Raw genomic sequence first — 26063 nt, 5'->3', positions numbered from 1 at the left:
ATTTGTGGTAGGCCAAAGGTGTTTCATGCGTGCAGGGGCGTAACGACGATTGCAATTTCTGCATTTATTTTGAGTTAATCATTACTTTTCAAAGTCTCATTACTCAGTGTGTCCCACAGGCATCGCTTGAACCTATTTAGGGGGGCTTCGGTCCGCCGTCTTTCATCTCAGCCCCCCTTTCAAATCTGCAATTAACTCGGCTTCTGCAATAGCTATTTGAGGCTATTTCACTCCCCTTACCAGTCGTTAAAAAGTTTGCTACATTAAGTATTATACTTCCTTCTAGTCAACGGTGGTCCAGGTCATGTAGGGTGCCAATATGATCTCTCATGTGAACATACATTCCATTCATTCCAATAAAATAAAATAAAAAATCGTTGTGCTTAAGGAAAAAAATAGAATGCTTAGAATGCTTTATCAAATTGTTCCTACTCCCATAATAATACAGTCCAATGTAGTGTTAATATTGATTTCATGTATTTTGAATTACACATTGCGTTGTGTTAACGACAGAAAATTACCGGTACCTTTTCTGTTTTTCTACAGATTTTTTCCTTACTATGTTCTACTTTAAAGTTTGCCATGTCAACAGGCATAGATAAGTCATTTTATAGCTAGCAGGTGTCCATCTTTGAAGGGTTATACCCATGTAAAGCCCAAAAATCCATGTGAATGAGGTCCCATGTACTCTTTTGTGTGGTGATCTGCAGCACATAAAGCTCAAAATGAGTTTTCGCCTTGCCAAAACAGCCTTAACTTCACATTACCTTACTCCTGATTAGCTTTCACAGACTGTCGGTCAGAGACGTTGGCTGAGTATCAATAATTCATTGTCTTTTAATTGTGTTTTTTACCTTTAAATGTCAGACTGTACCGTACGAAGGAATGCAAGTGATATTAAGATAAGTGGGCCACAGCTAAACCCAGCAGTACATTGTCATTGTTATACTGCAAAGTGTTTCAGACATCACATCATAGAAGAAGATGAAGAAATCAAAGACTCTTGATAAAACATATTTATCGCATCTCAATATGACATATCTTGTCCCATTGCTTTTTATTTTGACTGTTTGAATGGAAAAGGGAACAACCTAGATTCTGCGAACATTTCCATATTGTTATAATTTTTTTTTTTTTTACGTTTGTAGCGGTTTCTTAAAAAACATGCAAATAGACAGACGTCAGAGCTGTAAATTTTCGACACAAATACATGCATTTGTTTTTATTCACAAAACCAGTCCATAGTTCTAATCCAATACAAACATTGCTGCTTTTTTTTAAAAAGATGTAGCTACCGGCAATGTCATGAAAACAAAACGAAACAAAACAAAAGTTAAATCGTTCAGTGCGTTTGATTGAGCCAAGCAAGTGCTGTGGAGGGCTCTGTAAAAATTCAGACTTTTACACTGAGAACAATAATGTGACGATCCGTAATATAACGTAACATCACGTGGAACGTGATTCCACGTGATGTTACGTGACATGATATGATGTAATCTGACATAATATAACAAAAGGCTGCCAGTATACAGTAAAACAAACTGAAATATTTAAAGTTTGGAGCATCCAGTAGTAACAACGCTACATAAACAATGAAAATGTTATCTTCCAATTACGTTGTCATCAGATTAGGGTTTTTGATGATGCATATTTGTTTATTCAGAAAACTGGATTTGTAGATTTTGGAATATTTACTTTTCCCTTGAAAGACAAACAATGCTCAGTTTTTGAAACTATAAATTGAAATCAAACTAAAAAAAGAAACAATCATAAAATACAGTTTTTCAGTAAGAACAATGGTCCTAAATTACAATAGTGCTTGCCATTAGCCACTAATTTTAAAATATAGCCGTAAAATTTACATTCTCTACACAAGTACTGTATCTTTCCACACGTGAACAACATTAACACCAAACACAGAAATTTTGTTGATTGTCCACACTGAGTCCGCCATTTCTGTTTGTCAATGAACAGTTCCATGTCTAAGCCACAGAAAAAATCTGCTGGAAAAGGGACAAAAAGGTACCAAAATGGAAACATATAAAAGGGAATGAAAGTTGCCATAGATATTTTTATTTATGTTTAATTTTTGGTTCAAGGAATAAGTAGGTGCATCCATTACTCGTTTGATTCTTTTGTATTGTTGTTTTATTGTTCTGTATCTTGTGATGAAGTTTTTTTCTATATTTGTCTTGTATTTCTCTTTTTTTTCACATAGTTTTTTTTGTCAGCCAGTGTTGGTGCCCGAGATGATCCAAGCGAGAGTTGGCATTGCACTTGATGGCAGAGCTTTGGGTGGAGGTCAAAGGTCACAGTCCTACTGGAACCACCGGAACGCCGCGCCCGTCGGCAGCATTACCTTCTTAGAGAAAGAGAAAGAGAAATGGGGGAGGGGGCAGAAATGGGGTGCATTTAGTAGAGTGCGGTTTGGATGAAAAACACATACAGACGTAGATATGTTAAAGACCCTGGGGAAAGAATTAGCGTTTTGTGGCCTTTAGTCCATGTGTTATTTTTGAAGCCAACTATATGCTAGTGTACGATATATGCATAAGAAACTTGCGCTGTTTCAGAAATTGAATACTTCCCTACTCTTTAGTATGTGAAAAAAAACAGTATGCCAAAACAGTAATATGTTCGAAAAACCGTAGGCAGAAAGTCTCCAGATGACTTACTACTTGCACCGAGATTCTAAAATGTGCACTTTATGAATGGCATTGAAGCAACACAACGCAACTTCTGGTAGGTCATGTGACAATAACAACATTGTGGATGTAGTACATCCGAACTTCATTCATACTACCCATATTCATACTATAAGAGGTCGTGAAGTAAATTCAAATGTAGTACCTACTCAGATAGTACGCGATTTCAGACACAGCATCAGCTTTCTCTTTTAAGATAATGGAACAAATATATTGATGACGATTAATGAAGTCAGATGATTTTCGGTCCCGCCTTTCTTAGGAATATCCCGGACGAGCCCCCAGTATTTTCTTATTTCTCAGGCTCCACTTTTGACTATTCTTGTGTAAGACTGCCCTCGTGTAACTTCTTTCCGTAATGTTATTTGCACATCATGGACACAACTAGACAAAACAAGAACTAGGCACTGGACACACTGGTATACTCGCATGCAAAAATACTGATGACTCATCCTACACTACACAGATTTTTGTCCAATCAAATGCTCTCTAGAACGAAATGCCCCGCCTCCTAATACCATCTGCATCTGACTAGCATTGTGTCTCACAGGGTGCTTCAGAAATCGCATACTTAGTAGGTACAAACTTTGCAACTTAAAGTCAATCTATAATAGTACAAAAGTGTGTATATGAACAAAATCTGGACATACTATATCTGCTATGTTTTCACTCTTTGTCATGTGACCTACAGAGTCAGTTGTGCCTTTCACAAATCCTCTCTTGTCGCCTCATGGGATAGTAAAGTGTCCACTGGATGTGCCACTGTGTGTCCACTGGAGGCCATCAAGTATTTTTCGCCTACTATTTTAGGAATACTACTAATTCAGACATACTCTCTTCAAATACTGGTTTTCTCCTAGGGAAGTATGCATATTTGGATGCAGGGAAGCCTAACTAAAGGAGGTCTTCGATATATCCTGCTTAAACTTCCTGTTTTGATAGAAATTACATCGACACAGGACAAGCTTTCGGCAAGTCTTCAAATTAACAAAATTATGTTGTTTAATTCAACATGTCTGCTATCAGAAAATAGTTCCAGTTGAAAATACAGAAATACACAGACATTGGTTGTCTCACATCCTTTTGCTCTCCTCTGAGGCAGTGTGATTCATCTAATTCCTTCTTCTCCCCCTTTCCTTCCCTGTTCTGTCTTTCCTGCCCCCTCCTCCTCTCCAGCCATGGGCCATGGCCCTGGCTCCACGTGAAACCCGATACGCCACATTCATTATTTAGACACCACGCAGTCACGTCGAGCACCCACCACACTGCTCTCGCTATGGCCTCTTTATATCTCACTGTCTCTCTGTATTCTTTCTGTGCTGCACGTCTGTCGGTTTGGCATCTGCAGCGGGACTCAGGTGGGCACCGAGAACGGGCCAGCTGAGGAAAAGCAAGAAGCCTTGTGAGGCGACGTTAAAGTTGAAGGGGGCTGAAGCTCAGACATTGCAGGACAGACGTAGTTCCCCCCCAGCCCCCCCAACAGTGCAATGCTACTGCGGCACAGAATCTCACACGTTCGCCAGCAATAGTCCAAGCCATGGGCGCCAAACAACATCCCCGCTCACATGATCACATGTGCACCAGCCCACACACTCACACTCAATATCATTCAAGTGTTCCTCAATGAGACAAACTAAGACAGAAAATGTTTAAACACTCAAACACATAGAAATATATGGGCCAGACTTAAGGCACTAAACTAGAGTGTTCCCACGACAACAGCTGGGCAGATGTTAACTCTGAACACTTTAATGGGTTTAGCACTTCCTAATATCATGTTATAAATCAAGGATGCCGGAGTATTTCAAGTATTTCTTGGAGGAGACAACATATTTTTAGAAGTCATTTTCTTTACTTTGGAGGGTGTGTGATCCTTATTTTGTAAATACAATAACCTCTTGTGGCTGAGTAAGAATATAGCATGTCAGACACCAAAATGCAAGGCATGTTATATTAGGTGCCCTTAACTACCATGTACTAACATTTATATTAATAATTTGATACAATGCACTTAGTGTGTACATACATGTTTTTACATTGCACTTATATTTTAAAATTGCCTGCATATAATTACATATGCAATTAATTTCTGTAATTACATCACTGTTGACCTTTTCCTTACCCCTTAAACTTACCCATAACACTAAACCTGTCCCTATTACTTGTATCCCACCTCAATAGCAAATCAACATGGACACAATAAGTACATAGTAGTTAAAGACACCTAATACAGAGTGTGACCAAGTTTTCTTTATGGAGAAGACAATCCCAGAATACATTGCAACAAGCTCGAAACGAAGATGGGCTAAGTTTCATTCAATACAAAAGTATATTAGTAAACATAGTTATAAATGCACTATATTGCCCAGTATTTATGTGCTATATATCTTTATACTTATTTGAGTGTTACAGCAAGTGATATTGGTAGTAATTTAACCTCACTGAAGCTTTCTGAGATACAAAATAGATGGTTTGAAACATGGCAAAGCTGAATTTTCAGCATCATTACTCCAGTCTTCAGTGTCACATGATCCTTCGGAAATCATCCTAATATGCAGATTTGGTGATAAAAAAAAATCTATTAGCGATGTTGAAAACAGTTGTGCTGTTTAATATTTTTTGTGGAAACCATGATACATTTTTTCAGAATTCTTTGATGAATAGAAAGTTCAAAAGACCAGCATTTATCTGAAATAAAATTTTGTAACATTATAAATGTCTTAACTGCCACTTTTTTTCATCAATTTAATGCAATCAATTTAGTAACTTTTGAATGATAAACAACATGAAATCAAATTCCATAATTTTCCGGTTTTGAATCGGTTTATATTTGCCATGGAGTTACATTATAGTTATTTCTAACTGATAATAAAATACATAATCACTTTTTTCTGACAAAAAAAAAAAAAAAGTTACTAAAAATATTTATTTATCATATTTGTGGTAAAATGTGGAAAAATCTAGTAACACTTTACAATAAGATTTTATTAGCTAATTTTAGTTTATTACATTAGTTAACATGAACAAACAATGTTAATGTTAATCTATACATTAACTAATACATTTTTAAGATTAAAAGTTAATATAGTTAATGCACTGTGTACTAACCTTAACATGAACATAACTAACATTAAAAAAGTTAATAAATACTGTACGAATATATTGCTCACTGTTGGTTAATGTTAGTTAATACATTAACTAATGTTAACAAAAGATACCTCATTGTAAAGTGTAGCCAAAAATCTGATACTTGCTCAAAAAGTCCATAATGTTGAGATGAGCTAAATATTCTCTTTGTTATAAGTTGCATTTCCTGCTCATGCTTAATTTTGAGACCTACATTTGAGTAAACACTCATTTCGAAACAATGCAAAGAGCCGACCACATACTATATCCACAAGTGAAATTCAAACTCAACACTGTGGGTGTTTCTTGCACACGAGCCCCTGAGAATTCTCTGGTTGTGACCTTTAGCTTGTGACCCTAACGCCCAATCCTCTTTCAGAAGCCTAGCTCACAGACGACCATTATGCCGCCTGACCCACAACCTTTAACCCTCTGTAGCATGCGCTTCCAAGGTCATCATTCCTGAAGGTGTCAACCAAAAGATCCACCAACTTAATCTGTGTTTATTGATTTTCCTATGAATAAGTTCTATGCTCCAATCTGCTGAGGGTTCAGTTTTCACAGGTCAGTGATACACTGGCGCTGTATTACTGACCTGAGGGGACAAGAGAGCAGTTTCAATGTTTCCGTTCGATAGCCTGAGCTAAAAATTGCGGATTGAAGGTTAAATTTATATTATTCCATCAAAGTGTCTTTCATTATTAAAAAAGATTATTTCACTCAAATATATATATAACAAAAGCATTACCTTACACTTTAAAAAGTGATCAGTTGACTTAACTTAAAAAAGGAAACCCATTGCCTTAAATTTATTAAGTTAATAAACTTCATGCGTAATTGAAAAAAATTAAGTTATGTTAACTTGACAATTCCACATAACTTTTTTTTTTTTTTTTTTTTTTTTTTATGCATGAAGTGTGTTTCCTCACTTTTTTAAGTTAAGTAAAATGCACATTTTTTACAGTGTATTTAATATACATATACTGTTTTGTTGAATTTCTTGTGCAGTGTTTTGACCCTTTTGGACCCTTTTTCAGAAAGCCAAAAATCTGCCTGTTGTTTCCATGTCTTTATGTGTGTGCGGAATGCAGCCCTGTGGTCATGTATACCTTCGCTGTGTGTGTGAGTGAGTGTGTGAATGTGTGTGTGTCGGGGTGTCAGATAGTGGTGCAGGGTGACAGCTTCTCTCTGTGTGCGCATACCAAGACGAGGCGAGACCATCTCCCTCTTTCAGAGCACTGATATCACAATCATCTCAAATCAACCCTTCACTCTTTAATGAGACTGTCATGAGACACAAACACTTACAGACAGACACAGACAAAGACACAAATTTACTTTGCTATGTAAATGACATTGCATAGACATCTATGGTTTATATATAAAGCTAGTTATAAATACACACCCTAAAACTAACCCTAACAGTAACATTCTACATTAAAAAAACAACAACAAAAAACGTTATTTACTTTTATACTGTTTTTACAAATGAGGACATCCCCAAAAGGAGGTTTTGGGAGATCTGGTCAGGTTTAGCTCACTTCTGGGTACACATTTGTCCCATAAAGCTAATTTATAATTGTCAGGTAAAAATTGTGCTGGTATCAATTGAATTAATAAGTGTATTTATTTGAGTAAAAAATATTAGGCTATTACTGAATGCAGTTAAATAAACTTGACTACATTAGATTACAGAGTAACACTTTACAATTAGTTTAACTATTAGTTAGCATGAACTAATAATTACCTGCATGTATACAGCATTTATTAAGCATATATATATATATATATATATACAGCATATATGTTAGTTTCAACATTTACTAATACATTATTAAAATCTTGTTAACATTAGTTAATGTAATGTGAAATAACATGAACAAACAATGAATGAATGTATTTTTAATAACTAACATTAACAAAGATTAACAAATACAGTAACAGATGTATTTCTCATTGTTAGTTCATGTTAGTTAATATATTAACTAATGTTAACTAATGAACTTTATTGTAAAGTGTTACCGATTACACTACTGAAAGTCATTGTTAGGATTAGATCTTTTTAATGTGTCACCACTTTTAACAGTATACTACAGATTAACCTTAAAGCAAACTTTTTGTAACTTTATAATAAATAAATAGTTAGTCTATTTTATCTTAATTATTCATTTTCTTCTTTTTTTTAACCATTTTTGTCCACAAACGCAACCTTGTGCTGATAAAAAAAGACATTACAGGTTTAAGCTGGTCAGTCAGCTGACTTCCATCCTGACCATCTGATGAGTGGGCAACACCCCCCCCCCCCACACACACACACACACACACCCCGAAAAAAAATCTTTCAGTGCTAGAAGCTAACATTCATATGCAGAAGAAAAAGTTTAAAAATGTATATATAAACACACTGACAGAACTATATAAGATATGTAAGAACAGCATTTTTAATGCAAGAACAATTTCTCGCAGTATCCTCACAAATACTTCAATACCTAACAAACACTAACAAGCAATCCCATTTACGTGCATTACCACATCAGAAATAAGCAAGCAGTCACACAGTCACACACACAGCTCTGAGATCTTGGAGTGAACGTGAACGTTAGTCCGACGAGCCTCAAGCTCCTAATTCTCCCGTGCTTCTTTTATTTCCATTCAGACGCAGGCTTCCTAAAATAATTCCCCACATCTCCAGTCAGTGAGGTGTGAGGTGGCAAAGGCCTTGACGGTCTGCACACTACCTCCCCCCTCACTCTCCCCTCTGTTTTTATGGCTCTCTCTGAGATGCCAGCAATGCACCGTGAAAGCTGCAAAACACCCAGTACTGCAAGATCACTCCCTGTCTGTACCTTCTTAAACACACACACAAAGCACATGCAGTTACTTTACCGTATACACACCAAGTATTGCTGGTTAAGCTAGTTAAGACTCCCATGCTGATAGATAAGACGCCATCTACTTTTTGATGGTGATGAGATGATAAGCAGTCTATACAACAAAACTTTACTGGTGCAACTAGTCTGCCTGCATGAAGCTTGTTGGCTTGTAGTCTTGCTGATAAAGTTAGTTTAGAATCGCATGCTGATTGACAGGACTCCATATTCTAATTAATGGTGATGAGATGTTGTTAAGTGGTCTAAACTGGGAAACGTTACTGGTGAAACTGGTCTACCTGCATGAAGCTGGCTAAGCAAAATAGTCTTGTTGGTTAAATTAGTAATGAATCCCATGCTGATGGATAGGATTTCATGTTTTAATTAATGGTGATGAGATGCAAAGCGGTCTAAATGATAAGACTTTACTGGTGAAACTGGTCAGCCTGCATGAAGATGGTTGACCAAGTTAGTCTAGTCTGGTTAAGCTAGTTAAGACTCACATACTAATACTGTAGATTGATTCCATGTTGTAATTAATGCTAATGAGACAATAAACCTTACAGGTCAAACTGGTCAGCCTGAATTAAGCTGATTGGAAAAGTTAGTCTTGCTGGTTAAGTTAGTTAAGATGCTGGTAAACTGGATTTCATGATCAAATTCATGATGATGGGATTCAAAATGGCAAAATTGTACTGGTGAAAGACTCACTGACCAGGTAAATCTGCCGGTTAAGCTAGTTAACAAGTCTGGTGGGAACGCCAGTTCAACAGCAAACAAAACATATTTGTATGTTGATGATCATCATGTAATGCTGGTGCACTGGTGTCCCAACCAGGCTTCTTAACTTACTTAACCAGCTAGACAAACTTGGTCTTCACTAAATAGATTCATGCAGGACAAGTTATTCTCTTATCAGAACCAGTGTTATTTTTGCTGGGTATAAGTATAAATTCTGTCCAAAACAGTGCCAATACTATCAAAAGCATTACACTGATAAACCGAAATCCTGATTTTTAGATTTCTCAGTATGTTTTGTAGTGGATTTGTGTACAAAAGTGTGTAGAAACTACACAAATTTCAAACAATTAGACTTTAATTGTTCATATTTTTCTATTTATCAAGCATGCAAAACTAGCAAAGTGAAGAGTGATTTTTATAGCCAACAACACAAAAGCTAGTTATTTAATTCGTATTCACAAATTCACTTTCAAAAAAGCAGCATGAATCAATATGTTACTGTATTTTGTATTATATACAGTATGATGACCTGGTCTACAAAATGTAAACAATCAGACTTTAACACATTTCCTTTTTAGCAAACATGTAAAACTAGCCAAAAGGCTCTAACGTAGCAATACTCTACGGCCAACAACACAAAACAACTACCAATTTAACTTCACTTCACAAAATTCACTTTCAAAAAAGAAACACGGATCAATACGTTGTGCTTGATTTGGTTTCCACAGTTCTGTTTCAACTCCGTCTAGTAGCAATAAAACAGCAGGTGTAGCACATCTCAGACGCTTAGTGCAAAACTATTCCCATCATGGAAGGCGCTCAAATTAATATCTATTTAAGAAACCATAAACCGGCAGCGCTTTATGTTTTAGACACATTTTAATCACAGGGGCTCCCTGAGACGCCATCAGACGTGACCTTGTTTGACTCCACACTGACTGGACAGCTGGGGAAGCAGACGACGTGCCGTGGAATTATCAAACCATTTTTAATGACTGAAACGTTAGTGACACAGCATCACCCGGCCGTTATTTTTCTTATCTTACGAAAGGTGTTTCAATGATGGGTCTGTAATCAGAAAGGAGGCATGACTACCTTTGAACTAATTTAATCACTTGTCCCTTTTTTAACCAAAAAGAGCCAAATACATATTAAGGCACAGAAACATCAAACATGAGAACGTGAAGAGAGAAAAATTATAATAACTGGAGATACAAATGAATAGATGTTTTTTATAGGAAAGTCCAGTTCAGGAGTCTCAACCGATCAATTCTTGTTAAACTACTGATATATTTAAGAATGCTTATGAACTTTTATATCAGAATTGTTAATTAAATATATATATATATATATTAAAAAAAAACTTAATTTCCAGGTGGAGACCAGCAAACTATCTTGGTACCAATAAGAGCGGTGAAAACAGTGAAATATTAATATGTTAATGTAAAGCTTTGTGTTGTGCTTCTATTAATACGTTAAAATTAAAGTATATCTGAAATGCTGTTCACAACCCATTTCACTTGTAATGTCAGTGAAACAGGATATTCATGAAGAACACTCGATTTCATCCACTGCGATCATGAAAAGCCAAAATGAAAACTGCTAAAACTATGCAAAAACACCACTATTCAACAGTTTGGTGTCAGTAAGAGTTTTTCTTTTGAAGTATACAAATACTTTTTTCAGCAAGGACACAAAGTTTCTCAAAATTTGACTGTAAATATATTTATTATGTTACAAAAAGATTTATATTTCAAATAAATGCTGTTCTTTTGAACTTTCTATTCATCAAAGAATCAAAAAATGTATCATGATTTCCACAAAAATGTAAAGCACCACTAACTGTTTTCAATAATACGAAATGTTTCTTGGGCACCAAATCAGCATGTTAGAATGATTTCTGAAGGATCATGTGAATGATATTTTAAATTAGAAAAAAAGTTATTTTAAAGTGTAATATTTCACAATATTGCTGGTTTTACTTTTTACTGTACTTTTGATAAACGAAGCCTTGGTGAGCATAAGAGACAAAATTTAAAAAGTGTCAAACGTGAAACACTTTACAATGAGGTTCATTAAGTAAACACTAATTAATGCAATTGCTAATATGAACTAACAATGAAAAATATGTTTACTGTTTATAGCATTTATTTAAAAATCAAGGTTAATGTAATTTTTTTTTTACATTTGCTAATACATTTTTTACATACACAAACATTGTTAACAATGAACAATAGTATATTTATTAGTGCTGTCAAATCGATGAATCACTTATATAACATATAAGTTTGTGCTTATATAACATATGTGTGTATATATACTATTATATTTATATGTGTGTATTTGTGTGCACACACAAACACATGTAGGGGTGTGTATGTGTGTGTGTGTGTGTGTGTGTATACAAACAGACAGACACGTGAACACACACACATATATATGTATATATATATATATATATATATATATATATATATACATATACATATACATATACATATATATATATATATATATATATATATATACATATATATACATATACATATATACATATATATATATATATATATATATACACACATATATTATATAAACACAAACTTTTATTTTAGAATCAATTAGTTGTGATTAATCGATTTGACAGCACTAATATTTATAAATTAACATTGTATGCTGTAAAATTGTTGTTTATTGTTAGTTCATTATACCAAATGCATTAAATAACGTTAATAAATCAAACAGTAGTGTAAAGTGTTCCCATTTTCTCTGGAATAGCATGCACTGATCATTCACAATGAGCCCATGTGCATTAAGTAAATGGGGTTCATTTTAATTTCATGATGACTTCAAAATAAATAATCCGCCAAATTCGTCTGCCATAATTCAAACACTATTGACATTTGGACACTCTGTAATAAGTTTGGAGGACCATCAGCCCCAACTGATGAGAGAGAGTAGGGGGTGGGCTGTTCGTCACTGACACCTGGTGCTCCAGATGACTATAGCCCTATAGCCAGATGGATTACATAAAAACACATACACAAATACGTCCACATCATGCCCACCGCTACATCCTCAAACATACTAGCGGGTTGAAGAAACTCACTACGATTCTTGATCTTAACAAAATCAGCATCTCTCTGTAAAACCGGTCTAATGAACGCAGGGACCTATAAAAGCAGCCACACCGGAGGGCGTCATGTCTCTTAGGAGTGTCCTAGTAGTGTCACAGAGGCATGATGTGGGAAGAGTGACGTGATGCCGCAGTGGGGGGCAGATTAGAACAAACCCCATGGTGCATGTCTGGCCGTATCTCCCTCCCCCACTACTGTCAGTGCCACCTGTCACCCCAAAGTCTCATCTCCCAGCCTAACCCTCAGCAGAGGCTCTCTCAACACCACCATTGAGTACAAAGTTCACCCGAATTTGAAGCAACAAATGTTATTATGCTTTCTGGCCACAAAACAATCCCTCTGTAATGTTAGTGCACACAAGCAAAGGAATTAATAAAGCTCACAGAGTCTCAGTATCGTTTACCTCCAGTGCAGCAGACGGTTTCTTCTTGAGCTCCTCGCACTTGCGGAACTTGCAGATCTGGTGGCCCGTCTTGCGGTTCCGGCAACTGCTGCACTGCTCGCAGTTAATCCTGCGCCGGCAAGGTGGACACATCCCACAGCGTTTCCTTTTCTTCTTCCCGGAGCTAATCGCGGAGGCTAGCTCGCTTTGCACTGGGTACTCCGTCAAGCCGGCCATGTGCAGTGCGCTGTCAGCCAGGAAGACTCCGGCTGGCGTCATGATGAAGAGCCCCGGGTTGAAGGGGAAACCGCCGCCCACGCCGTACGGGAAGTCTGTGTGACCCCCGACCGCATCGGCCACCGACGCCCCCTCCAGGTCGACCGTCCCAACCTCGCCCGCGCCCACGCCCACTCCCATTCCCCCTGGCAGCAGCATGTGCTCCATGCCCGCCCGCTTTAGCAGCGCAGCTGCCTGGGCAAAGTGCAACAGGCCGTTCTGTCCCTCCAACACCTGCTCCAGGGTCCGGTCCAGCTTGCTCGACACCAAGGCCGAGGCGGAAGGCTGCTGCGGCTGCTGCTGGGCGGGCTGGGGCTTGGCCGCGTGGCTCTTTGCCTGGCCGTTGTGTTTCAGTCCGTTGGCGGTCTGGGGGCATGCGGCGGTGTACTGCGAGAGGGTGCGAGACCTCTTCAGGCTCTTGCTGAGGGGCTCGCTGATGATGCCGCTCCGGTTGCGGCGTTCGATGACGGGGCTGTCCTCCCCGCAGTCCTGGTCCGTGTCCTGGTCCTGGGCCTTGGGTGTCCGGCTACCCTCCGGCTGCCTGCCAGACATGGTCCAGCCCCGGGGTGTGAGCTCGGGAGGGGGGGGCGGGGTTGGGGAGGGGACGGGGGCTGCCGAGGGAGGAGCCAGGCAGCGTTCGAGATCCGTTCAGTTCCCAGGTGAGGGTGGAGCCTCCCCGTAACGGGCGAAATGGCCGGCCAATGGCAGGCAGACTCCGATGCCCTCAGCTCTAGACTTCAGCCCTCATCCACATCTTTCCGCCGGCAACCTGTAAACTAAGACACAAAGACAGAAGGAGAGAGAGACGGAAAGATGTTGAAAGCGGTCTGATGTTTAAAAGAGACCTTGACAACAAAAAAAGCAGTGGCTGTGAACAGTGAGAACCTTTCTTTCGCATGGCTCCAACATTTTATTGAGTGCTGTACCGATGCCCCTACTGTGCCTGAGAAATCAATATGTACATTTATCTTCAAACGCTATTTAGAAGGAGTAAAAGCAAAAATGAGACAGAAATGAACAGTAGGACAGCCAGACGATGTGATAAAAAGCACCCTGAATAATAAAAAAGCAAAAAACAAAACCATGAAATCATTTTCACAATTAGCTTTTAAGAAAAGCGAGACTCACTGCTTCTGTAAAAGATGACATGAGACTGAAGACGGTGCAACATACTGTACAGTAAACTTGAACCCATTAACTTTATCAGCGTATGTGTTATAGAAAATGAATAACATCAACTTTTGTGAAAATAAATTAATATGTCTTTGGCAAGTGCAAGTCAAACTTCTAATGAATGAAGTCATTTAGATAACTTTTAAAAGGTCAGCTGGGCAAGCACAAACCTGATCACCTGTCTGTTCCTTTATTCACTGCAGTAAGAGTGGGAGTACAGGGTTAAAACTATGTAGTATGTACTCATTTTGAAGGGCCGAGCACAAGTACTCTGAAGGGTGCAGGCAGGGCATTATACTGTCCCATATGTATACATTTTTTTTGTAGGCATTCATATGTGTACATCTGCTACATATTTCACTGCCACTTTATTTTTGCTTAATCGATAACCTAAACAATCTCTAATCACATATACAGGTAGATACTACACTTGTTAAAGAGGTCATTCTACAAAACAGGTGCCATTTGTGTCCCTAAATGATGACATCAGCTATCTATTGTTAAATTACTTCTTTTACTATGTGCTAATTTAGATATTTCTCTAAACAGACAAAAAAATTATAATAATTACTTTCTTTTTCTGCAAGACCCCACTTCTTATATCCACATTTCTGATAAAAACAAATAAAAACAGAAATAAAAAAAAACTATTTTGTTTTTCTTCTCTCTCTCTGTATAGTATTAGTTCCCATGTTATACTTCATCCCTGTTACCATAATTGTTGTGTCTTTTAAACCATTTCATAAATCCCCCCAAAAAACTCTTCTTCCTTTCAAGAAGGGAACTTTCCAAGGACAATTAATGTCTCCTCTTTTTTTTTTTTTTTTAGCACGATAGCTTGTGTTTTGGTACATTTGAGAGTAGAAGCCCATCTTAAAATGTCATATTAATATTTGTAATGTCAAAAAAAAATAAAAAAAATTCTGTAACACTGTCAACCCCATCAATCCCTGATGGCCTAATTATATCCTAGAGTGTTTATCCCCGAATAATTCAAATGCATTAAAGTAGTTTAAGATGGCGCAAAGTAATTTTTTAACACTTAATAATGTTTAAAATCTTACAGAAAATTACTTCAAGATTTTGTAACATAACACAAAGAGACCTGTTGTCAATCACACTGTGAAATATGAAACATGACAGAACGTTGTTAAACGTCCGGACACAGAATTTTACAGAATCCAAACAGCAAAAACTCAACTTGTTTTTTTATTGGCTGGCCCCCTGTCCACAACAGAGACATCCACAAACACCCACACACAACCCCACTGAGAAAAGCTGAGGAAATGGCCGGGCCAGTCCTTATAAGGGAAACAAAGGGACAGGGAGGGAGAGAGGAGAGGATGAGGGGTGGTGGAGGGGATCTACGCAGTGTGTGGAAATTGGAAGGCCAGAATTAGTGGGAGGTAAAGCTTCAAAGGCAGGAGCGCAGCCCCCGCATTCTCCCCAGCTCAGGGGTCTGTGGCGCCAGCGGACCACAGCCAGCCTCTTTCTCTCTTTTGCTCTCTCTCTCTCTCTCTCTCGTTCTCCTTCTCAAACCAGGGGCCACACTGCACCAGGCTGCCTTACCTCACGCCTGCCAAACCTTCCCTGCCGCACACATCTCTTGCTGGGACTATGGAAGCACCCGACCTTCACGTCCCAAAAGCACTGAAATTACATAGCAGCGTTTTTATTCAGTATTAGCAGCAATGACTCACTTCCCATCCAAAGCTAAGGAGAAAAACATGTCTCTAACGGACCATGCTAGCTTGCGATGGACAGCCCGTGGTTTCTCTTTTATCCTGACTTGGAATGGCAATATGGCACATCTCAAATCCGTTCCACTCTTATGGTTGCTGCACCAAGCCAACAGTTGGCCACACACCGCCACACACCAAGTGTTATCCTAACAGCGTGTTGTAGTCTGTCCCCATGATATGCACTCCTATCTGCATTATTGTTTTGTTTCTATGTTATGATATGTTGTAATCCTAGATCAGTGTACACTACCATTCTAAAGTTTTTAAATAGCAAGGATGCATCAAATTGATCAAATGTGATAGTAAAGACATTTGGGCAAAACTTTAGTTTAGGCTCCAATTCTCACTATTAACTAGTTGCTTATTAGCATGCATATTACTAGGATATTGGCTGTCATTTAATACTTATAAAACACATATTAATGCCTTATTCTGCATGACCATATTTTACCTTCTACTACCCAATAAGTAAACTTAACAACTACCTTACTATTAACAAGCAGTAATTAGGGGTTTATTGAGGCAAAAGTCCTAGTTAATAGTAATAGTGCTTTTTATAACATTCTATTCATCAAAGAATCCTGCAAAAAACTGTATCACAGTTTCCACAAAAATATAAAGCAGCACATCTGTTTTCAACATTGATAATAATAAGAAATGTTTCTTCAGAATAACCAAACCAGCATATAAGAATGATTTCTGAAGGACGTGGACTAAGACGGCTGAAAATTCGGCTTTTCCATCACAGAATTAAATTGCATTTTAAAATATATTGAAATAGAAAACAGTTTGTATGTATTGAAAAAGTTTTTACTCCATTTTTGATCAAATAAATGCAGCCTTGGTGAGCATAAGATATTGTTTCAAAAACATTAAAACATCTTACTAAGCCTATAACAGTGCAAAGTTCTGAAAAGTCTTGTTAAGAATGACAACGTGTGTGAAAAAGGCAGCGTGGCCAGTCAGATGGGGTAAGAAAAAGGCAAGGGACAGGTGGCTCAATGTTAGCACTACTTGCTTAATTACTGTTCCCAAAGTAACCATTAGGGTGATGGAAATGGGCCCACAAAATGACTTGGCAAATAAGCCCACTGGACATAAATTAATCGATTTGCTTCCTCCTGTTTTGAGACGTTTTTTCCCTGTTAGGAGTAAATTCAGTCACAGAGCTTCCCTGTGAGCCGGATGCTTTAGGCGATATATGATACCATTGATCTAACAGTAAATACAAAAATGCAAATACAGTGTATGATGGTTACTAAGCGCATTGTCAGTTCTCTGTAGTTTGTTGTCTTGTGCATCCCCCCCCATCTGCTCCTGTAACATATGACCTGTGTTTGCTGATGTCTCGTAAAAGCTGAAATAAGTCAATTTGTCTGTCGCTGCCTCCACACCGGTTCCTGTCAATCATTGTAACCTCTTCAACATCAGGTCCACCTTTAAGTTAAACTATCTTCCGGCTTCTCTGCACAGTATTCACTGAGGACTCGCGTCAAATCATGCCTCCTCAGACCATCTGATTTTATCAACTCATCCATCTACAAATGTGTAACTCCCACATTCTGTCAAACACAAGCACTTTCACGCTCTTCCAACATTTTTGTCTAATTAACTCACAGATTTTTCAAATTAAGTCAACTGATTGTCATTGCAACATTTCCTTCATTCCTCCTTGACAGTATCATTTTTTTTTCCTGCCACATATAATTGCTGCTCACTAGCTATACTGTTTCAATGACCAGTATGCTTGAATATATAATAGTAAGGACTTAAAATAATCAGCAAATTTGTCTCTTTCCACACTGAACTCAAAACTGCTGTATGATGTGACACTAGAGAACATATTTCATGTTTACCTGTGAAGCTAAATTTTGGACCAATGATCTTTCACAATAGGCGAGGTTACTCAGTGTAACGCCACATAAATAAATATGGATGCACAATGTTTGAACTTTATCCGACTGATAGCCTAAAATATATACAGTATGCGCAGATATTATATATCATTCTACCTTTTGTGAGACTAAATACAAAAAAATGCTCACCTTAAAAGTCCAAATGTCTATGACAAACTTCACATAGAAAATTGCTTTTAATTTTAAAAAATAGCGCAACTGCAGAAAGCAATCTTTCTTATAAAAATTATAGAAAATAAATTATACAGTATATGCCTATGTAAAACATAAAACAATATAAAAAAAAAATTAAAAAATTGTTTCTGCCAAAAATAATTGTTACTGTTTATCTCACACTTCTTTTCTCAGAATTGTGAGATATAAACTCAAAATTGTGAGTTATAATGTCAGAATTCTGATATATAAACTTGCAATTGCACTTATAATTTTTTCTCGCAATTCTGACGTTGCAAGTTTACATTTCACAATACTGAGGAAAGAAGCTAGAATTGTGAGGTATAAACTCGCAATTGAGAGTTATAAAGTCCAATTCTGAGGAAAAAAAGACTGACGAAATTCTGACTTTATAACACTCAATTGCGATTTTATATCAAGCAATTCTGAAATTATAACTCGCAAATTTCGGGTTTATATTACAATTCTCGGGGAAAAAAGTTGCAATTGCGAGAACAAAAAGTCTGAATTGTAAGATAAAAAGTCGCAAATACTTTTTTTATAGTCTCAGCCGCACGGACCGCTGGCTGAAAGTCTGATGCATATGACACACTTAAAGGTACAATATGCAACATTTTCTGGCGCTAGAGGGCGCTACATTCCAAACAACAACAACGGCATAGCTTGATGAAGATGTGAAGGAGCGTGGAATGATGGGAACTGTTGTTTTCAACTCCACCGTGGATGTAAATCAGTCAGATGGGAATCGAAAAATCATGTTCATGGATGAGGCTAAGTTCTATTTTTATAAATGTTGCGTTTAACGACATGCTTTTTGTGGCGAGGGGGGCGTGGTTCAGCGCGGTCTGTAACGGGAGAGAGAGAAACGAGACGAGCAAAAAGTAAGTAGGTCAAGTGCAAATGACGAACACCTGTGTCTTATTGCAGTATTATTGGCGTAGAGAGAGAGAGAGAGACTGAGGACTCGTACGAGAGACTGGAGAGAAAATTGGACGCAGAGAAAGAAAACCGGTGGATCCGAGCTCTCATTTTTGAACTGTTTTGTGCCGTTGCGGTTGCCACGGTGAATGCGCGTTGTGCGCGACTTTTGTTTGTTTTGTATTATTTTAATAAAGTACGAGTCCCAGTCACGCCGACCCCTGTCTTCTTCCTTCCTGACTCTTGAACCGTATCACACTTTTATTTCACTAAAATGAATTAACAGCAAGACAAGTAAGGTTTAATACTAAATTGGTTATCATAGATGTTACTGTATTTGTCGAATTCATTGTTATGATAACGCTGCGCAGTTTTACGTGTTCTAAACAATTGTTGTAAAAGTACATTCGAACATACCCACATCATTTGCCAAAATACTGATTAATCTTTATGTATAACACATGCTATATTTATTTACATGGCCATAAACACCAGACGTGATAAACAATGTCAATAAACTAAACACAAACCTAAAGCAATACTTTCCTTACATAAACATAACTATTACCGAATGCTACATTTGGAAAATATAAAATTAAGCATGCTTTGTCGACAGGACCAGCTGCAATCGGTAAAGAATAATTGTGTTCCATAAGGACTGCACGAAACAAGCTAACGTTTGTTGCTTGATAGACGCTACAACTACAACTTCCGCATTTGTCCAGGACTCCACGCAGTACGAGCGGAAACTGAGGGTAACGCGGATATGACGCAATTGACTGGCGACTCCCAGCTCACCCCTGCTCACCCCTGCTCTAACGCCCCGTTTCCTTGGTTAAAATCGCAATTTTCTCACGATTTAAAAATAGTTGGAAACATTTGGGATATTGTAAGTAATCAACTTAACAAAATATATAACACTGGCCTTGAGATTTTGGGATATTTTAATGCAAAAATCTTACATATTGTACCTTTAACTTGAAACATTTTCGAAGTCGTCATCTGATTGGTTGAATTCTAGGCCTACAGTAGCCTATGTCCGGGAGATGTGTGTGTCACGTTCTTTAACGGTCTGCCTGGAAACAAAGATGCCGTGATGCCAAACCCCCTCATGGAAGAGAAAAGCTGTCGTGTTTACAACTGTGACAATGAGCGCTTATCAGGATCAACTTAACGCTAGATTTTCAAAAGGATTTCAAAAGTTTGTTCAGTTCGCGGCATAGACTCTTTCAAAATATTCAAGAGTTTTACATGCCGGTCAGTTATTGTAAGGACATCGACGTTACATTTTCACACCCATAAACATGACGCGGTACAAAACGAACTGTGATTGGTTGCTTTACATGTCAGTCAGATGGCCTCTGGGTGGTCATTGGCCAATGAAAGGTGCCATGGAGTCCAGACCTTCTACAGTCAGTCTGAAGGTCTGGCTATGCCAGACTACCTTTTTTATTTTTTTTATCCAGTGGCGGAAACAAGTTTCCATAAAGAATCTTACAGGCTCTGAGTAAACTTTTTTTAATTAGGTATGCCAACTTTTAGTATGGTAATGTGGGTTCCCATGATCATTTATTGTCATATATATACTGTATATTAGCATTTTTACTAATCAGACAAATAATGATAACTTTAAAAAGTCTTGTTTATTGGCTGAAACGGAGCATCCCTAATTAGAAGTGATCGACAAAATGTCCTGTCAGTCTTCTCTGACAAGATGAAGACAAGTTCATCCGATCTCATCTGTCACATGGTTCAGCTGGTCATTGGTTGCTTCTGTCAGTCGTTTCACACAAAATGCAGATATAAATGCAATAAGCACATTTTTGTTCCATCCTTAAACTGAAAGTAATATGTAATAACTTGGTGTCAGAGATGGCCAATATACACCAGTTTGATCAATTCAGCTCTCCAGTGATTTAGAGAGCCGCTTTACTCTTCATAATCAATAATGTTTGACTGGTTAGGGGTAACAAAGGACAAAATGGGACTGTGCTGTAACGGCAAACGGCAACATTACCTCATATGATCTAAAAACAGAAGTGAGTATGGAATATAAATAGCTCTTTCCTAAAGCTGTCATTAGGTTACGCAAACTACAATATCCTATTTTGTTTCAAGTCCAATGTGTCACAAATGTAAGATATTAGCCTCTGAGGATAATATGCTTTGATCAAAGGGAAATTATGAGCAACGACCTTGGTGAATTGGACTGACAAGAGAGGATTCGTTTTCAAACAGAGGTTGAGAGGTCAAGAAACTTACAGCTGAACAGGAAAAGGCAACACCGACCAGACAGCATGGAAAAGCACTCAAAGTTGAGAGAAAAAGAAATTAGTGCTTTTTTTTTTTTGTTCAGCTATAATGACAGTTAGAGCGTTGATGTTAGCAAATAGCATTATTTGTGGTTGTTGTGTGAATACTAACTAGGCCACTTTTGTGACACAGAATCAATGTTGTTAATGGTATCATATTACAGGATATGACCAATTAATTCAGATGCTAATACTTTCGGAGCTCATACTGTTAAAGTTTGAGAGTGAAAAACTGCTAATGTTCTGATCAATTGAACCAATTAGTCGCACAACAATTATACGATGGAACAGAACAACAATTGTAGGCTTCATCTTCCCTCTCTCAAAATAATAGTAATTTCTAGGTGCCAAAGGTAAAAAAACAACAAAGTGTTTTAAATAAATATGATAATTTTGATTTGGAAAACTGCAATACCCTGCGTGTCAAAAAGTATAGAAGTAGTGCGGCTATGATAGCTGCTACACACATATTCAGCAGAATCATTAATGTACTAAAGCACAGGATAATAGCTACATAAAGATGTGTCTGGAGAATTTTATGACTGATATCGCTACATTAAAAGGAAGGAAGTCTAGTAATGGCTAATTACTGCACCCAAACAGGAATTTGAGAAGATTGTTTGGAAATATTAAACTTTGCTTCCTGTAAATCCTTAAAGTCTTTAAATCACAGACAGTTTCTCCTCTCATTTCCATTTGCCGTGTTTAGCAATTATTGTGACAGTTTGACATTATAACTGTCAGTAACTACAATAACTTAACACACATTGACATTAATTTTATATTATTAATTCATTAATTGGAAGAAACATTCAGTATGTGTTTAAACATTTATGTTAACTGACAAAATGTATGCATTTACGTTTGCAAGGCCTCTAATGGTAATATGTCATGTGAAGCGGTTTGTAAAGAGAACTCGTGCCTCCTCCCTAGGGACAAACACGCGACTAATTGGTCCTCCCCCTATTGAATACCAACCCTACAATCCTGCAGTGAACATGAGTTTTACACTTTAAATAGAGATGCACCAATACTCAATTTCTCTGCTGATACGATAGCCAATTATTCAGAAGGATATCTGCCGATATACCGATAGTTTGATTTTCTTAAGGACAAAAAATCTCTCCCAACTAATGCTGTAAACTATACATCTCATATATCCTACATACTACATCCTACATACTATATATCTCATTTGGTACATTACTATAATATTAGAGGTTAAAATTAACAACAGACCTATTATATTCAACTGGTATAGTTTCAGAAATAATAATTACACTCAAAAACTGAAATGTTTGTCTGCTTGAATGGGGTAAAGTAGTTTTCATAAAATGTATTCAAGCATACATGCATAACTAACAGTAAATAACCAGTGTTTTTTGATAGCTAACTAACGTACTGGGAACATTGGATAACTTTCCTGAGGTAGATGCAACGTTATATGATATATTGATCACAAGCTGTTTTATTGACGTCTTTCCGCGGTTTAAACACTTATTGAGCGATTACATGAGACATAATTCGTTCCGGTAACTTGCATTAAAGTGGAAGAAAAGATTTATCAAAATAATGTTTGGTGTAGGGAAAAACTGCAGACCTGACAAACCTGGCTTGAACTACGGATAATTCAAAGGGTCAAAATGCTTTTATGTTGCTATTTTTTTTTTTTTTTTTTTACTTTTAATGCATTATTGTCTCATTAACTAAGTTCATGCATTTTCTTCACAAACAGTATACACAGATACATCGGTGCATCTCTAGTTAATTTTTTTTTTTAAATAAATAAATATTTTTTATATATATATATATATATATATATATATATATATATATATATATATAATTTATTTATTAATATATATATAATTTATTTATTAATATATATAATTCAGTCACAAATATCACTAATCACCAATGCAGAGAAGTTATACATTTTATATTTCAGAGTATATATTAAGGATGATAATGATTAATGATGAACGCCGTTGTTGTGTAAACAAACGGCCATAAAAAGTTTTAAGTATTTAGTTGAAAACGGTGTCCTGTAAACAGCCCCTTAAGCCAGGGACACACTTAACAACTGTAAGGCCGATTATGAATGAAATTTGATACTTGACGTATCATGCCCAAACCCACCAAGACAGTTGCGTTCAGGCGGTGTTTAAAATCTGCTTCAGTCGTTGAAAAGTCTGTAAGTGTGTTCAGTTCAGTCTTAGAATGTTTCAGCTAGTCGTTGTGTGTCCCTGGCATTAGTGGCGCCCCCCTGCTTCGATTTAAGATTGGTTAACGATTCATCGATTAATTGATCATTAATTACAATGATCGATTATGGGAATTTAATTGACAACCTTATAAAATCTCTCTAACAATGTTTATCTGGGTTTTTTTTTATTTAATAAAAAAAAAACAGTCAGCAAATCAACAACACTAAACTTCTAACATTTGTCAAATTAATTTCCAAGACAAATTTGAAGTAATGGATAATCTAATGCCACTAAAGCGCTGAAGCCTCTGAGAGGAGAATACAATAACAGATTTCATCGCAACGTCACGCAGCCAGGCTAATATCGAGCAATTCAGGTACGTAACATCTCCCACAAGACACGCACACACACACACCTATCTCCCCCTGCCGCTGTCTTTCTTCCTCACAGCGCTTCACGATTACACACACACTCACTCACTCACGCACGCTCTCACACGCAAGCACACACGAGCACACTTGCGCACGAGATCCAGAGGACGTTGACAATAATTCATGTTTTCAGAGCTCGCTCAGCCAGATGTGAACTTTGTCGAGCGGCGCCCTGAGCATTTGCATGGCTCAGAGTTAAATGCGCTTGAAAACTTCTCCAACTCTTTGCGTCATTGCGAAAGTTAATGACTGGCAATCACACAAACAGTGCGTGCATGAGCGCCGCGCGCTGACGGACTGCAGCAGTAAATCCCCGCGCGCTCTCAGTCTCCGCGGCGACATCCTGATAATGTCCTCTCAGTGAACAATGAAGCGCACATTTTTGCCTAATCCCACCGCGATGAGTTGCACTAATCACCACAATTCACGAGCGACTAAACAGCAAATTGAAAATACATTTTAAAAACCCTTTATATTTTACAACATACCGTCATAATAACAACCACAGGGTTTTAGTAATGCACAGGTGTGCTGCCGGTAGACCAAAAGTTCCGCGTCTATAACATAACGCATCATCAACTACAATACCACCTGTCGTTACATGCTGGAGCAACTATCATAAACGTCATCGGCATCATAATTTTACTAGCACTTATTCAAGAAAGTGTTAAGTTTATGCAGCCCACCATAGCATTTAAATACGATTACAGTTTGTACATTCAGTCAATTAAATGTAATTCTTGCGTTCTATAGAATTAAAGCAATATTATACTTCCTGGGCTGGGAAGCGTAATCGTGTTTCCATAAGAAAATAAAGCAAAATATCTGCTGCAACGAGTCAATATTGTCCAGTCGCTAGAAATATGTGTCGGATCTTAATTCAATTTGACATTAAAGCAGCACAAAAATACCTTTTGTCTAGACTCAATGATCTGAAACCTGGGTCTCTGCGGTGCCAGTGTACGGTCTGCAGCAGCACGACTGACAATGTACGGTACAATCATTCTCCCGTTCTCCCAGCCAACAAGATCGTTAGGAAGATGACATCCCAACTTTGAGCAGACTTCAACAAAGTATGATTCCCCCCCTTTCTATGTATCTGCATATTTGCAAACACTGGCCCCTTTTTTTATTCGCACCTACCAAGGCAGATCCGAGCAGAGGGGAGGGCTTCCACTGTCCGAGCGCCCCTTCTCCAAGCCTGTCGTTGAGATTGATGGCAAAAAGAAGGGAGAAAAAGCTTATTCTTCACTTCCAGAAATCATGTAGCCTTCGACCGAGCCGTGCGCGTGAGGAAGAGAATAGAGAATTATTGCTAAACGTACTTTCTGGGAAGCTGAGCGTGTGGGCTCACCAACCTTTCGATTCTCGCAATCCCACCTCTACATCCAGAAGAACATGCAAACACATTTCATAGATTTTTGGAGCTTCACGTAAAAACCGAACTGGACTTTCGACGACGCTGAGACGCTGAGGAAAACACACAGATTAACAAAGACATTTCGCGTTACGCAGCGCCTCTTTTTGGCGACGTTTTAAATGTCGAAGCGTAACGTGTAGGGTATTTCTCGATGTGCGCGTACATCGTGAAAGATCTGAGGGTTAATGTTACGGACGGAGAGTGTTGATGGCTCTGTCTCCCTTTGCACTGTGCAGCCTGTGATTTTTTTTTTCTCTCTAGGAGCAAAAGTTGATATGTCGTCATACCGCTTTAAGACTGAACTTCCATTCAACACATTCATATTTACCATCAAACAATGTCAGAGGATGCACGTGGTGGCTGCATGACTTTGTAATCCTACTGTTTGATTTCATTTCGAGAATTTCTTTTTATTATTTAACGGAATAAATTAGTATGGAATAATAAAGTATAAACGTTTCAATCATGTTTTGCACTTTTTGAAACTTTGTTATGCAAATAATATAATATTAAAATATATTCTGCATGAATTA

The 26063-nt window shown here is 37.7% G+C and overlaps 1 protein-coding gene across 5 annotated transcripts; it reads right to left on the bottom strand.

Annotated features, from left to right (window-relative positions):
- Positions 1-1001: 1001 nt before the first annotated feature.
- On the bottom strand, positions 1002-25795 carry cxxc5a (CXXC finger protein 5a). Of its 5 annotated transcripts, none has more exons than XM_084138052.1 (3): positions 25254-25795; positions 12983-14013; positions 1002-2359 (listed from the first exon to the last, which is right to left on the bottom strand). In XM_084138052.1, exons 2-3 carry the CDS (start codon positions 13787-13789, stop codon positions 2318-2320), a joined length of 849 nt encoding a protein of 282 aa, XP_083994178.1. In that variant the 5' UTR covers positions 13790-14013; positions 25254-25795; the 3' UTR covers positions 1002-2317. The 5 variants fall into 5 exon arrangements, with proteins under 5 accessions (XP_083994178.1, XP_083994175.1, XP_083994179.1 ...); XM_084138049.1 differs by having other exon boundaries at positions 1002-2362; positions 25254-25763; XM_084138053.1 differs by having other exon boundaries at positions 25022-25541.
- Positions 25796-26063: the final 268 nt, after the last annotated feature.

The sequence above is a fragment of the Abramis brama genome (genome assembly GCF_963993115.1).
Source record: "Abramis brama genome assembly, chromosome: 15".
Classification (NCBI taxonomy): Eukaryota; Metazoa; Chordata; class Actinopteri; order Cypriniformes; family Leuciscidae; genus Abramis; species Abramis brama.
The sequence above is the reverse complement of the archived record's forward strand: the minus strand, read 5'-3'. Positions and strand labels throughout refer to the sequence as shown.

Bases quoted from the DNA above. Each gene is read 5' to 3' on its own strand.
- cxxc5a (XM_084138049.1), bottom strand. From the start codon at position 13,789: ATGTCTGGCAGGCAGCCGGAGGGTAGCCGGACACCCAAGGCCCAGGAC. The intron at 2,363-12,982 runs GTAAACGATACT...TCTTTCTCTAAG, and splicing joins AACCGTCTGCTGCACTGGAG to AAGGTAATGCTGCCGACGGG.